General features: G+C 38.8%; 1 protein-coding gene and 19 non-coding genes across 20 annotated transcripts in view; all 20 read right to left on the bottom strand.

Moving 5' to 3' along the window:
- Window positions 1-3,197, bottom strand: part of LOC117293638 — a 38,522-nt gene extending 35,325 nt beyond the window's left edge. The window contains exon 1 of the mRNA XM_033776020.1: window positions 2,819-3,197. Coding sequence (XP_033631911.1) covers window positions 2,819-2,825 — 7 coding nt within the window. The 5' untranslated portion in view covers window positions 2,826-3,197. The remainder of the gene's footprint in view (window positions 1-2,818) is intronic.
- An 8,074-nt stretch (window positions 3,198-11,271) lies between these two features.
- On the bottom strand, window positions 11,272-11,343 carry Trnaw-cca. Its single transcript has one exon. It is a non-coding gene; the product is annotated as a tRNA-Trp (tRNA).
- A 270-nt stretch (window positions 11,344-11,613) lies between these two features.
- Trnaw-cca lies at window positions 11,614-11,685 on the bottom strand. Its single transcript has one exon. It is a non-coding gene; the product is annotated as a tRNA-Trp (tRNA).
- Window positions 11,686-11,949: 264 nt separating this feature from the next.
- Window positions 11,950-12,021, bottom strand: Trnaw-cca. The gene has a single exon. It is a non-coding gene; the product is annotated as a tRNA-Trp (tRNA).
- Window positions 12,022-12,089: 68 nt separating this feature from the next.
- On the bottom strand, window positions 12,090-12,161 carry Trnaw-cca. The gene has a single exon. It is a non-coding gene; the product is annotated as a tRNA-Trp (tRNA).
- A 70-nt stretch (window positions 12,162-12,231) lies between these two features.
- Window positions 12,232-12,303, bottom strand: Trnaw-cca. Its single transcript has one exon. It is a non-coding gene; the product is annotated as a tRNA-Trp (tRNA).
- A 70-nt stretch (window positions 12,304-12,373) lies between these two features.
- Window positions 12,374-12,445, bottom strand: Trnaw-cca. Its single transcript has one exon. It is a non-coding gene; the product is annotated as a tRNA-Trp (tRNA).
- A 70-nt stretch (window positions 12,446-12,515) lies between these two features.
- On the bottom strand, window positions 12,516-12,587 carry Trnaw-cca. The gene has a single exon. It is a non-coding gene; the product is annotated as a tRNA-Trp (tRNA).
- Window positions 12,588-12,657: 70 nt separating this feature from the next.
- On the bottom strand, window positions 12,658-12,729 carry Trnaw-cca. The gene has a single exon. It is a non-coding gene; the product is annotated as a tRNA-Trp (tRNA).
- Window positions 12,730-12,799: 70 nt separating this feature from the next.
- On the bottom strand, window positions 12,800-12,871 carry Trnaw-cca. The gene has a single exon. It is a non-coding gene; the product is annotated as a tRNA-Trp (tRNA).
- A 75-nt stretch (window positions 12,872-12,946) lies between these two features.
- Trnaw-cca lies at window positions 12,947-13,018 on the bottom strand. The gene has a single exon. It is a non-coding gene; the product is annotated as a tRNA-Trp (tRNA).
- A 79-nt stretch (window positions 13,019-13,097) lies between these two features.
- Trnaw-cca lies at window positions 13,098-13,169 on the bottom strand. The gene has a single exon. It is a non-coding gene; the product is annotated as a tRNA-Trp (tRNA).
- A 79-nt stretch (window positions 13,170-13,248) lies between these two features.
- Window positions 13,249-13,320, bottom strand: Trnaw-cca. The gene has a single exon. It is a non-coding gene; the product is annotated as a tRNA-Trp (tRNA).
- Window positions 13,321-13,398: 78 nt separating this feature from the next.
- Trnaw-cca lies at window positions 13,399-13,470 on the bottom strand. The gene has a single exon. It is a non-coding gene; the product is annotated as a tRNA-Trp (tRNA).
- A 76-nt stretch (window positions 13,471-13,546) lies between these two features.
- Trnaw-cca lies at window positions 13,547-13,618 on the bottom strand. Its single transcript has one exon. It is a non-coding gene; the product is annotated as a tRNA-Trp (tRNA).
- A 76-nt stretch (window positions 13,619-13,694) lies between these two features.
- Trnaw-cca lies at window positions 13,695-13,766 on the bottom strand. Its single transcript has one exon. It is a non-coding gene; the product is annotated as a tRNA-Trp (tRNA).
- An 80-nt stretch (window positions 13,767-13,846) lies between these two features.
- Window positions 13,847-13,918, bottom strand: Trnaw-cca. The gene has a single exon. It is a non-coding gene; the product is annotated as a tRNA-Trp (tRNA).
- Window positions 13,919-14,189: 271 nt separating this feature from the next.
- On the bottom strand, window positions 14,190-14,261 carry Trnaw-cca. Its single transcript has one exon. It is a non-coding gene; the product is annotated as a tRNA-Trp (tRNA).
- Window positions 14,262-14,525: 264 nt separating this feature from the next.
- Trnaw-cca lies at window positions 14,526-14,597 on the bottom strand. The gene has a single exon. It is a non-coding gene; the product is annotated as a tRNA-Trp (tRNA).
- Window positions 14,598-14,802: 205 nt separating this feature from the next.
- Window positions 14,803-14,874, bottom strand: Trnaw-cca. Its single transcript has one exon. It is a non-coding gene; the product is annotated as a tRNA-Trp (tRNA).
- Window positions 14,875-14,953: the final 79 nt, after the last annotated feature.

The following is a 14,953-nucleotide window of genomic DNA, read 5'->3' as shown; positions in this document are numbered from 1 at the left end:
ACTCAGTGGGTTTTGCAAATAGACACACTCGAAGCAGCAACTTTCATTAAAGTTGTATTTTGCGCTATGTAACCTTTTTATGCACAACCCTGGGGATAAAATACTGAATAACTGACCTCGACTTAGAAACCCCAACGCGCTGCAATACATTTCTGTATGTGAAATACTCTCTTGATTTGATCAACATTTTTTCAAATTTTCCTCCTGATGCAGGCGTTATACATTTCATGATTTAGCAACTTACATGTTAGAAAGTTTTTTTTGCGCCAAAGTAACCTCTTATGCACAACCCATTTGGGAACAAAATACTGAACACTAATCTATGCTATTGTTAGCATAAAACCTTACTTGGTAACGAGCAATAGAGAGCTGTTGATAGTATACAACATTGTGAGAAACGGCATCCTCTGAGGAATGTAGTTTTTGAGAAAGAGGTAATTTCTCATTAAAATATTTGAATTGATTTCGAGACCTCACGCTTGAGGTCTCGAAATCAACCTGAAAGCACACAACTTCGTGTGGCAAGGGTGTTTTTTCTTCCATTATCTCGCAACTACAACCAACTGAGTTCAAATTTTCACAGGTTTGTATCTTTGTGCATAATGTTTAGATACACCAAGTGAGAAGACTGGTCTTTGACAATTACCAATAGTGTCCATGTCTTTAAGTCAACTTATTTTAGTAAGTTGGTTAGTTCGATTACCATGAGGTTACTGACACACCCGACTAATCTAACCAATATGCTCGACTTGAAGGACTAATCAATGTCATTAATGCATCCAAAAAGAATTGGCAAAATTGGCAAACACTTTATACTTTAAGGGTCTAAAGGCTCGCGGTAGTTCATCGGTTGGTTGCATCAAATCAAAATTACCTCATTGTTATACCAACAATTTAATATATATTTTATTACGGTATATCTTGATCGTAGAATCAGCACGCGTATCCAAAGTGTGTCCTTTGGTTTATCTGTGCATACAATTAGGAGTCTAATCACAACGCTAAGCAAAACTAAATTATGCTAACCAGAATAAGCTTACCAGCCAAAATACCATGTCACATGTACAATTTGTGACAGGCGTCCTGCTCATCATTGCTAAGCAAGGTATTTTTAGCAGTGTTTTCTGCTAAAGCAACTCTATGAAATTGGGCCCTGCTTCGATACCCTCTAAAGGACCAACCAATTGACATTTCAATTAATTGCCGTAGGGGTTTTCCTCTGGAATACCATGTCATGTACAATTTGTGACAGGCTCGTTGTTCCTAAGTGAGCAGAGATTGTTTAAGCAGTATTTTCTAAAGCAGCTCTATAAAATTGGACCCTGGTTCGATTCCCTCCGTGGGACCAGCCATTTTGGTTTGACAGCTCGAGTAGAGTTCTCCCATGTAGGGTTTTCCTCTATATAGAATACCATGTCTGTACAATTTGTCACAGGCTCTTTATTGCTAAGCAGGGAGTTTTTAAGCAGTATTTTCTTGAGGAGTTTTATAAAATTGGGCCCTGGTTCGATTCCCTCCTTAGGACCAGCCGTTGTGGTTTGAGATTTCAACTAATCGCTTGAGTTGAGTTATCCCATAGGGCTTCCCTCTGGAATCACAAACTAGACATTTATTGTTTATCTTCACTTCTCTCTTTCCGGCTTCCGGACATCCGCCTTCAAGTCACATTGGAATGAATTCTCAGCTGTATTGACTTATCACAAGGTACGCCATCTTAATTTTAAAATAGCTCAAATAACACAATCTGAATTGCTTGGTCAGCAATAAACGTGTTGGTGAATTTTCTCCAAATGATTGCCTATACGTTATGCGTCCTTAGAAATACATGTACATTGCGTCCTCCATCTCTACACAATTATAATAATGCACTAAATATTTTAGCAGGCCAACCCTACAACCATCGACGTTCTTTTCCCCCCATACACGAGCCTTTATCTTGTGAGGAGGCATGTCCCATCGCCAGCTCCCATACCTCAAACATCTTGATGGCCTCAGGGCAAGGAATATTTCCTCGCAGACGATAATTGTATATAAATTAAGTAGTGAGGTAGTACAAATAGATTAGATGAGAAACTAATAAGACGCATTCACTGTAAAATGTATTGATAGAATTAGAGCCGTGGAAAATGAGGGTTCGTCCACAGGAAAGCGCGCCACATAATTGATGTAAAAAATATCCGTGAAGATGACCAATTACCAAGCGAGTACCTGTCGTTATTTTGGGGCTCATTTCTAGAAACATGTGTTAACTTGTTGAGTTACCCCTTTATTATAGTATTCAACATATTTGAGGTATAATACACACAGATTTAATGTCAGTTTATAAATGACATCCTAGACAGCCTGTTCGGGTAGCATAATGCATATGTAGACCTACGTCATGGCAGGTACAAATGTCAATAAGATTTGTGTGTGGATAGAGTTAAATACCTTACCAGAAATCATAATAGTTCTGTAGGTCTATGTATAGTAAGCTTGTGTTGAACCGACCAAAGGTGCTTCTTTCGTGCATGTCTGGTGCACTATCTACACATAAACATTATCCATTCATTGATATTGGAACAATCATACACGGGTTGGTTTGTTTATCGATCAAAGTTAACCCTCAAACGTGTCTGAACAACAACAAAACCCAGGGGTCAGAGAGGGATTAAACAGGGGAACCAACAAAACACAGAGCTCTGCTGCTGAATGAACAAACCCACCCGCATCATAAAGCATTATAATAAAAGCTCAACCGACCATGGAATTATCACAGCTTTTGTAGTATATACTAAAGGTGATTCAGACTATGATAATAATATGCGAATTTTCATACCTGCCATAGTGTAGAGAGAATTTCCTCACAGTCGTCTCTTAGAATAGAAGATCAGTCTCCACAGTCACAGAAAACCAAAATCACACACACACAGGAAAAATCCCTCCGACGGTACCTTGCTCACAACAGCATGAACTCCCCACACGTTTATAATCAGTCAACGTTATATGTTTATTATTAAAACACATATATAGAGAGCGTTATTTATTGGAATATTTTCAAGCGATGATGGCCCGAGCGTTGTGTTTGCGTGTGAGTCGTCGTTTCGTACAGTGCCGCCGCGCTGGTCACACCCAATCCGAGATGGTACATAACACATGCATCAATGCGCCGAGGCCATGCGCGCGTGATTTGCATTATGGATGGGGGTCTACATCGTGAAGTAGTGAGTTCTGCATTTTGTCGAGAGCTAAGATAGTAGAGCGACACTACCGCAGCACAGACTAGAAGGTGAATTTCTATATTATTTATGTCCCCTCTTCTTGTAGAGCTAATAAGGGACCCTCGTTTGATTTTCAACTCGGGAATATTACGGAGGTCAGTTTTCTCGTAAACCGAGGGGGTAAAACATAAATATGCAAATGAGGGAAACACTGGAATCTGATACTCTTTAATTTGATCGAGATGGAGAAGTAGAAATCGATGAGGAGCATCTTATATGAAGTAGGATTTCAGTCGTGGAAGCTTTTTGTAAAACGATTTGGGAATATTTAAAGAATTTTTCATTAGTGGAATTGACTCGCAATGGATGCTGAGGAATAACTTTAACTCAAGTTGCTGTAAGAATAACAAGGCATCATTAGACATGCCACAAGTCCTGACATCATTTATATCGTGCAGGATTTGTAAAATGATAGTGGATTATTTTGAAACTATATATTTGGTGGAAATTGTCTCACACTGAACGTTGAGGAATGACTTCACCCAAGTTGCTGTGAGAATTACAAGGGATCAGTAGACATGCCACAAGTCCTGTCGTCATGTTTTTCAACTGATCATTACTGTGACTTTTGTCAGTGGAAAATATACACACAATCTTAAGTTGAACCCAGCCAATAGTGGTGCTGTATGATTTGCAAGATATAACTATAGACATGTCACTTGTCCTGTCGTCATGTATTTTATATCAACTGATAATACATGTGACTTATGTCAATAGAGAAAAGATACACAACATCTCAAATTAAACCCAGGCGTTAGCGGAGACGCGGGAGTTCGACCCTCAGATAATTTCTCTTTTACAATGGGCGGGAAATGGTTTCGACCTTGGAATGTTGTCTGGTCGTGCTTTAGATTAAATTTTTCGGTGCTAAGATTAATTTATTCGTGACTAAAAAATGTGAGAGTCAGTCATCAACGATGATCTGAGCGGCCCTTGGAGAAGATGAATTTTGTTATCTGTTTATGCTAATGACTTGACACTTACTGTGTGTGATAATCACCATCCAGGCCTGTCTGGGGCCGTGCCTATTAGTCTTACATGACCTGGTAAGATAAGTTTTACATAATGCTCAATCTTCAAGACGGAGATACTTAGAAATGCATTATGATAAGTGCGTCTATTAGACCATGATTAGACATAATTATTGGGTTTCTAGTGTTCCTTTCTTTAATTGTAACTTTCGTATTTATTATGATAAGACATAATATTTCATGTAAAAACACCATAAGGAGTACTACATAATTTTAAATTTTCAAGACGGAGGTACTTTGAAATGCATTATGATAATTGCGTTGATTAGACATAAAGTAGTATCATTTTCTAGTATTCGACTCTTTAACTGTTACTTTCGTATCCATTGTAATAATACTTATAAGCCTACGTCTAAGAGCTATCATGAGAACAGGGGGCCGGTGCGTTTTGGCGGCTGTTTTAAACCAATAATTGTTTCTGACGTCATAACCAACACGTTAACCGAGCTCCCAACTCGGTTATCGTTCAGTCTGAACAGCAGAACCAACGACCAACAACCGAAACAGTTTTTGGTTGGGGTCGCCAAAACGCACTCCAGGCAATTGGTGGAAATCATTGTATTCAATTCGCCATAACAAGAGCTCGGAGAAGACGGAAAGCTTTTTTTTTTATCTGACCTCTGGATCTTCGTTTCTGTAGATGTATACGAAGTTTTATGTTCGCACAAATCGCAATTACTTGTTGCTCTGTGCACTAACCAATTGCAGTAAAACAAACAGGTTGGGGAATTAATTCTTAAAAACTGTCGAAACGAAGGCTGCATATCATGTTGAGCTTGCATTAGTATTAATCACATATTTTGTAGGCCTTAATACAAATTAAATAAACACTATACATTTAAACTCGTTTACCCCAACTCTGAATTTTGTTGGCGTTTAAGTTGAATGTGTGGTCTAAGAATAAACAAGATAATAAGCCTACGTACATGTCGTTATATTAGGGACTTTTCGTTTTCGACGACGGATGATTCTGCGACGGTTGTTCAGCTAAACGTTGTCGTTTTCAGCACAACGAAGATTCATCCCAAGTGCTGTCGTAGAAATTGAGGGACGACCGTCCTCAAAGCCGACGCATGCGCAGATGACGCCAAATGTCATCTTTACCGTCGCAAAACCATCCGTCGTCGAAAACGAAAAGTCCCTATATTTAGCACGGGTGATAACACAACGGCTCTCATGGGAATACACTGATCTCGCGAGAATGCTGGCTCCGTATCCTGTCAACTGTGTGGGGTCGAAGACGCGAGCGCAAAAGTCTCGCAGGAGCAGTAGTATCTCGAGAACAGCAATCTTACGAGAGTATAGCGAGAGTATCAGATTCAGACATTTTTTCTCTTTTTGTTATAGGGGGCGGCGCAAGTTGGGACAAATACATACTTGGGGGCTAATATAATATCAAACAATAATTTGTGCCTGTTGTTGATCTCTTGAGGAGCAAGGAGAGTGTAGGTAAGGGTTCTGGTCGAAGAGGTTCGCGTCACTGCAACGACCCCCCCCCCCCCCGCACCCAGTTACCGCATGCCGATAAGCTGTTGCCGCGACAAGCGTTTTAACGACTTGTCCACAAGTCTAATCTAATAATGACCTGAGAAACAATGCACCTGACCTTTGGATCGTGATCTACACGGCACACCTTGAAAACAGTCTCAGAGACTCTCTAGGAGCACATCCCAGGTTCCCATGGCAACGGGAGGCAGGATAAACTGTCAGTTAGAGGACTGCTTTAGTTACTGCACATCACACAAACCACACAAACCTAGCGAATCGACCCAAAGTGTCACGGCTAAACTGTGGGGACTATACGGCAAGGTTTCTCTCTCGCTGTTTGAGAAAGAAATGGTCAACGCACCGAGGGCATGTGATTTTGGCTGATTATGTTAACATTTTTTACTCTGTGCCTTACGGAACATGTCAATTGGAATAATTTAGTGTGCTGAAAGTGACCAGAAGTATCGTTTTATAATCCATTTATTTAACTCATTCTAGTTATTTGATATTTTCTTTAGTCACGTACGGTGTTGTGTTATTTTATTTATTAAGGGCCAGTTAACTTATGTTATTTATTTATTTATTTATTTGGTCTTATTTTATCCAGGGTAGCTACATCAGTTTTCAATGAACTGCTCTCCCTGTGTGCCGCTGGATGCGTACTCAAAAATACACAATAATAAAAACAAAGCAGCCTAAGAATAACTTACAAGCAGAGTCGAAGGGGTACATGTAGTTGGCCTTAGAGTAAATCAAACAAGAGCAACCGCCCAATTACGAATTGGGGCGTTCGGAAAGAATACGAACAACAAGTTATAAAGTGAGCTCAACCGACTCTTTGTTATTAGAGGCATTCCGGAGGGTTTGAAAAAGGAGGTTAGAAGAGGAAAATCAAGAAAGCTCTTTTTATCACACACTAATGCAGAATTGTAAAGCCCATTTCCATAATTCTTAGTTATGAAAGAACATTTATAGCAGGCCTAATTCTAGATTATGTGTTGTCTTTAGTTCCTACATGATAATATGTTGGTCAGTGTTTTTAGTCTATTTTGTGTGTTTGTTTGTTGTAGTGTCTGTTTATACAAGTACGGAAACAAAAAGCTCTCGATGCCAAAATGCTGTCCTGTTTTGTGATTATTTACCCAACTTCCATGCAAATTTATTGTTAGTTTTATTATTTATTTATTTATTTATTTTGTTTGTATTCACGTAGGCTACCTTCACTTTAACGATGTACATAACAGTACCAAATTTCGGAAACAGTGAACAAATATAAAATCTATATAATCGTATAATCTATCTAATTTGTAATTTCATATCATGTTTTTATTTTTATTTCTTCTTGTTTTTTCGCAACCATACACCAGGTGATGAACACTATATATAGGGGCCTGCTGTAGCTAGCTAAAGACTCGCCTGACTCACGCAAAAAAAAAATCCAATAATGGCAATATATATATTTCTCATTTATTAATTTATACATTGCTGTGCTGTATTGACCTTTCAAATTAGCCAAGGTTGTCTGAGAGACTTCCCATCCAATCTGGCTACGGCTTAATGAGCCATAAGCCATAATCACGTGCCACATAATGGTTGTCTTGGTGCAAGACGTTTTTCGTTAATACTCAACTATCCCAACCGCCCCGCTCCGCGCTGCGCGAAATGGCAAAATGGCTTTACCAACTTAAAGGCACTGGACACCACATGTATACATGTATTGGTAATTATACCAAATAATTTCTTAGCATAAAAACTTACTCGGTATTACGAGCAATGAAGAGCGGCTCAGAATATAAAATATTTTGAGAAACGGCTCCCTCTGAAGTAACCTAGTTTTGGAGAAAGAGATAGTTTCTCATTCAAGTAAAACAAAAGAATTCAGGACTGATGAAGCCTTTTATTATGCATCTAAAAGCATACAAATTGTGCAACAATGGTGTTTTTCCTTTTGTTATTCTCGTGCAACTTCGATGACCAATTTAGTCGAAATTGTCACAGATTTGGCTTTGTATGCATAATTATGTTGGAACACACCAAGTGAGAGTACTGGTCTTTGCAGTTACAAAAGGTGTCCATCAGCGCCTTTAACAAAAAACACCTTGCACCAAGATTACGTAACGGCTGGATTCGTAGTCTTAGCCGTATTCGGGTTGTGTACTTCTCGTACGTCATTGGGTTTAATGAGCGACATATACGGTCCATTACCCACATTTCTAATCATTGGTAAAACAGTTAAAAGACTAATGGGATACGGATCGCTGGTTCTGCTCAGTATAATAATTCAATGTATGTTAATTTTCTTTAAAGGCACTGTGGGCAACTTTTGTAATTGTCAGACCAATATTCTCACTTGGTGTATCCCAAATATCCCCATCTGTGAATCAAACAAATCTGTGAAAACTTGGGCCCAATTGGTCACCGGAGTTACAAGAAAATAACGAAAAAACACACCCTTGTCTGTGCATTGGCTTCCAGATGTCCAAAAAGGGCTTCAGGCCTTAAGTCTTTCTCAGTTTTAAAACATTTTAGTGAGAAGTTACCTCTTTCTCAAAAACTACGATACTTCAGATGAAGTTGTTTCTCACAATGTTGTATACTCACCAACAGCTCTATGTTGGTCGTTGCCCAAGTAGGTTTTTATGACAAAATATATTTTGAGTAACTACAAAACGTGTCCAGTGCCTTTAACCATGGACAAAATTAGGGTGGCATTTTTATAGTGCTGTGAAATTTTGTTCAGTGTCAAAATATTCAAGAAACTATAATAAAAGAAAATTGCAACCAAAGCAGTTGGACAAAATCGACATGATCGGATTACATGATCGAAAAAATATGCTGAATATTAATATTTAACATAATTTTTTCTATACAAAAACGATAGGGAGTGGCTGGATGGAGCTGACGGGAAAAATGGCCAAGGGAGTTTGTGCGAACTTCAGCATATTAAAAATACAAGGACTGGGCTTATGTGACACTTTATGAGGGAGTAGCATACTGCGCGTTGTGTCGGTAGGGTTAAAGACAACAAAGTTGACATTTTAAAATCATTTTAATTCATTCATTCAACATTTACTATATCTACGGATAACAAAGCATGCAGGTATAATTACACTGATCGAGAATTATTTGAACATACCAAAAATAACCACAAATCACAACCTTTGTTACTCACGCCGTGTAGGCGTGGTGAGGTGAGGTGCATTTGAAAGTTTGTAAACAGAGATGAGTGAAACACCCCTTCCACGGTTCTGCCTTTTGATTGGTTTAGAGCGCGTAACATGCCGACTATCTTTATAAAAGTTTAGTATATAATAGTTGAGTATCAACCAGAGTACATACAAATGAAGCAACCGATGAGCTAATAATTATTATCGTCCCAAGCAATGTACCGTACCCATAGTAACCAATGTATAATACATACCCGTAGCGACCAATGTACCATACCCATGGTACCCGTGTAGCAACCAATATAACCCATGACAACTAATGTAGTATATACTCATAGCAACCAATGTACCACACCCATAGCAACCAATGTAGTACCACTAGCAACTAATGTAGGCCTACCACACTCATAGCAACCCATGTAGTATACATACCCGTAGCAACCATTATACTGTACCCATAACAACAACACATTTTTAGACGTCTAGAAAACAAATGTTGGCAACTTTGCTCATGCTAGGCCATAGTTCGCCTCTGGGGGGGGGGGGGGGATGCGCCAGGGAATCACCTCAGGAATCATTGTTTTAACCACAGCTCTCGAAGCAGTCAATATTTTGTTATTGAATAATGAATTAACCTCTCTCCCATTGAGTGCTGTGCTACTAATAACCAAACGCTGTGCACGTAATACCAACGAACCCGATGGCGAAGGCAGAAGTGATGCGGATATTACATTAGACTCAGAAGTAACCTTAATTCCCGCCAATAAAGTAGCTACTTTCAATCGAACATTCCACACACTGTTTTAGCTGCAGCCCTGGGGGCTATAGTACCGATTAAAGTGTAATCGCATTCGAAACGATTCCAGGTCTTTATCGAGTGCTCGGGAGAAGAGCGTATAATGCCCTTACATTACTATTAAGCTTTTCTCCCTTCTACCATCAGACACACATAGGTGCTTTTTCAACACAGTTGCTTTTAATTCCCAGTTACTAATATTTACCGTCTAATCCAAAAATGGCTCCTAACGTTCGCAAAATGTTTGGCATTGCTATTACATTTGTGATGCTAGATTGAAGGCATGTTTCTATAATGCAAAATTCATGGAATGACTTACTGACAGAAAAGAATCAAACTTCCACGCTCAGTTTTCTTGAAACAAAATAATGTTCATTGCCTAACCCTCTTTCTCTTGTAACATTTTTCGGTATGTCATTTTCCGTAGGTGTCCTCCGGAGAGTCTGTCTCGTTGGCTTAAAGGCACTGGACACTTTTGGTAATCACTCAAAATAATTATTATCATAAAAACTTTCTTGATTACGAGTAATGGGGAGAGGTTGATAGTATAAAACATTGTGAGAAACAGCTCCCTCTGAAGTGACGTAGTTTTCGAGAAAGAAATTTTCCACGAATTTGATTTCGAGACCTCAGATTTAGATTTGAGGTCTCGAAATCAAGCATCTAAAAGCACACAACTTCGTGTGACTAGGGTGTTTTTTTCTTTCATTATTATCTCGCAACTTTGACGACCGGTTGAGCTCAAAGTTTCACAGGTTTGTTATTTTATGCATAATTATGTTGAGATCCATTATGTGTGAAGACCAGTCTTTGACAACTACCAATAGTGTCCAGTGGCTTTAACGTTGGCTGAAGGACGATGTTTCAAAAGAGGGCGATATCAGAAATAGTTTGTACACCGTTCGCCGCAAGGGGGACATAATCTCCGGCGCCGGTGTGTGGCAGGAGATTCTGTTCCCCCGGAGATTCGGTCCCCCTTTATGGCAAACTGTGTACAAACTTCTTCTTATAGCGCCCTCTATTGAATCATCTACCTCAGTCAAATTGTTTCCCATTGGGGGAACAGAACCTACGACAGAGTCTCCTGCGACACCGGCAAGCGACTTGACTTTAACTAACGTTAAGTGCAGTTGGTTTCCGGTAAGATTTTAAGGTTCGGTGTAAGGTTGAAAAAAAATACATTGTAGAAATACTTGGAGCAAGCAAATCAATTGTTGTTGCTATACCTCCAGATGTGATTCTAACCCCTATATTTGGGCCTTGGTGCCACTTTGTGATGAATGTTAGCATTAGAAAAATTAGAAGTTAGCTAAATACAAAACTATTGTTTACATAGTGTAAGGTGTACAGCCAAAAAGTCATGCCTTCTGTACTATTGGTGACTTATTTTTGGCTTTCAGCAGCACTGTGAAATCGTCCCTGAGATGTTTGTTATGATTGGAACGTATTGTACACAACTGTGTCCTGTTTAAAAAAAAATTGTTTTTTAAATAAATAAATAAATAACTCCTTTATTGAGAGCTAAAGGTTGATCCCGACGTGATTCAAACACGTAACCTTCTGATCTGGAGTCAGACGCGCTACCATTGCGCCACGGGACCTGCTGTAATAGTGCTGTTGTAAATTGCTTTCTTTTGTCATTTTTTAATGTATGTTTGTTTTCTTTTTCAAACAAAATAATAAAAACGTTCAGTCATTCGCCAATATTCTTAATCCAGCTTCAATCGACATTATTTTTTTCCCTTTGCCTTGGATGTTTTCCCCATTTAACAAGTCAATAATTATCCCACAAAAATAAACATCTAAAATGTCATCTCAAAAAACAAAAACAAAATGGCATCTTTAAGCTGACAAACTTATTTTGCATGCTTTGATCCCGACGTGATTCGAACACGTAACCTTCTGATCTGGAGTCAGACGCGCTACCATTGCGCCACGGGACCTGCTCTACGACCATCATTGTCTTTGTTTTTAGAACTTCTACTTTTTAAAAAGATTTATGCATAATCAATTTTTTTTTAAATAAAAAACAACCGAATCTTGGTTTCAGTCAGTGGACACCTTTTTTGCTCCGGTAGTCTTAAACCAGCTTCACTTGACATTCCCCTATAGGCCATGAAAAATCCCTTTAAATAGGCCTATCCATCAAATTATAAATAATGTTCACAAATGGCATCTTTTTATTAGTTGAAAATAATGTCATGCACTGATCCCGACGGGATTCGAACACGCAGCCTTCTGATCTGGAGTCAGACGCGCTACCATTGCGCCACGGGATCACCGAAAACTCTAGCAACTTTTACAAAAATTAAGATTCTGTTGAATTGATTTAAAGTTGACAATTGATTGACCCCGACGTGATTCGAACACGCAACCTTCTGATCTGGAGTCAGACGCGCTACCATTGCGCCACGGGGTCAATGAAAACTAAACTCAACTTTTTCAAATTAACATTCTGTTGTATTGAACTAAAGTTACCAATAATTTATTGATCCCGACGTGATTCGAACACGCAACCTTCTGATCTGGAGTCAGACGCGCTACCATTGCGCCACGGGGTCAATGAAAACTAAACTCAACTTTTTCAAATTAACATTCTGTTGTATTGAACTAAAGTTACCAATAATTTATTGATCCCGACGTGATTCGAACACGCAACCTTCTGATCTGGAGTCAGACGCGCTACCATTGCGCCACGGGGTCAATGAAAACTAAACTCAACTTTTTCAAATTAACATTCTGTTGTATTGAACTAAAGTTACCAATAATTTATTGATCCCGACGTGATTCGAACACGCAACCTTCTGATCTGGAGTCAGACGCGCTACCATTGCGCCACGGGGTCAATGAAAACTAAACTCAACTTTTTCAAATTAACATTCTGTTGTATTGAACTAAAGTTACCAATAATTTATTGATCCCGACGTGATTCGAACACGCAACCTTCTAATCTGGAGTCAGACGCGCTACCATTGCGCCACGGGGTCAATGAAAACTAAACTCAACTTTTTCAAATTAACATTCTGTTGTATTGAACTAAAGTTACCAATAATTTATTGATCCCGACGTGATTCGAACACGCAACTTTCTGATCTGGAGTCAGACGCGCTACCATTGCGCCACGGGATCAATGAAAACAAAATCCGACTTTTTTAATAATTTAACATTCTGTTGCTCTCTACTTAATTTAATAATAATATTTATTGATCCCGACGTGATTCGAACACGCAACCTTCTGATCTGGAGTCAGACGCGCTACCATTGCGCCACGGGACCAATGAACACCAAATCCGACTTTTTTCAATTTAAGATTCCATGTATTGAGTGCTAACTAAAGTTAATAATAATAATTAATTGATCCCGACGTGATTCGAACACGCAACCTTCTGATCTGGAGTCAGACGCGCTACCATTGCGCCACGGGACCAATGAACACCAAATCCGACTTTTTTCAATTTAAGATTCCATGTATTGAGTGCTAACTAAAGTTAATAATAATAATTTACTGATCCCGACGTGATTCGAACACGCAACCTTCTGATCTGGAGTCAGACGCGCTACCATTGCGCCACGGGACCAATGAAATCAAATCCGACTTTTTAAAATTAAGATTCCCATGTATTGATTTCTAACTAAAGTTAATAATAATAATTAATTGATCCCGACGTGATTCGAACACGCAACCTTCTGATCTGGAGTCAGACGCGCTACCATTGCGCCACGGGATCGATGAATACAAAATTCAACTTTTTTAAATTAACTTTCTCATGGATTGATTTCTAACTAAAGTTAACAATACTTGATTGATCCCGACGTGATTCGAACACGCAACCTTCTGATCTGGAGTCAGACGCGCTACCATTGCGCCACGGGATCAATGAATACAAAATTCAACTTTTTTAAATTAAGTTTCTCATGGATTGATTTCTAACTAAAGTTAACAATACTTGATTGATCCCGACGTGATTCGAACACGCAACTTTCTGATCTGGCGTCAGACGCGCTACCATTGCGCCACGGGACCAATGAAAACCAAATCCGACTTTTTTAAAATTAAGATTCCCATGTATTGATTTCTAACTAAAGTTAATAATAATAATTAATTGATCCCGACGTGATTCGAACACGTAACCTTCTGATCTGGAGTCAGACGCGCTACCATTGCGCCACGGGACCTGCTGTAATAGTGCTGTTGTAAATTGCTTTCTTTTGTCATTTTTTAATGTATGTTTGTTTTCTTTTTCAAACAAAATAATAAAAACGTTCAGTCATTCGCCAATATTCTTAATCCAGCTTCAATCGACATTATTTTTTTCCCTTTGCCTTGGATGTTTTCCCCATTTAACAAGTCAATAATTATCCCCACAAAAATAAACATCTAAAATGTCATCTCAAAAAACAAAAACAAAATGGCATCTTTAAGCTGACAAACTTATTTTGCATTCTTTGATCCCGACGTGATTCGAACACGTAACCTTCTGATCTGGAGTCAGACGCGCTACCATTGCGCCACGGGACCTGCTCTACGACCATCATTGTCTTTGTTATTAGAACTTCTACTTTTTAAAAAGATTTATGCATAATCAATTTTTTTTTTAATAAAAAACACCAGAATCTTGGTTTCAGTCAGTGGACACCTTTTTTGCTCCGGTAGTCTTAAACCAGCTTCACTTGACATTCCCCTATAGGCCATGACAAATCCCTTTAAATAGGCCTATCCATCAAAATATAAATAATGTTCACAAATGGCATCTTTTTATTAGTTGAAAATAATGTCATGCACTGATCCCGACGGGATTCGAACACGCAGCCTTCTGATCTGGAGTCAGACGCGCTACCATTGCGCCACGGGATCACCGAAAACTCTAGCAACTTTTACAAAAATTAAGATTCTGTTGAATTTATTTAAAGTTAACAATTGATTGACCCCGACGTGATTCGATGACGTAACCTTCTGATCTGGAGTCAGACGCGCGCGCCAAGGGACCAATGAAAACTAAACTCAATCTTTTTAATTTAAAAATCTGTTGCTCTCTACTAAATTTAATAATAATATTTATTGATCCCGACGTGATTCGAACACGCAACCTTCTGATCTGGAGTCAGACGCGCTACCATTGCGCCACGGGACCAATGAAAACCAGATCCGACTTTTTCAAATTAAGATTCCCATGTATTGATTTCTAACTAAAGTTAATAATAATAATTAAT

This window comes from Asterias rubens, chromosome 8, assembly GCF_902459465.1.
Source record: "Asterias rubens chromosome 8, eAstRub1.3, whole genome shotgun sequence".
Taxonomy (NCBI): Eukaryota; Metazoa; Echinodermata; class Asteroidea; order Forcipulatida; family Asteriidae; genus Asterias; species Asterias rubens.
The sequence above is the reverse complement of the archived record's forward strand: the minus strand, read 5'-3'. Positions and strand labels throughout refer to the sequence as shown.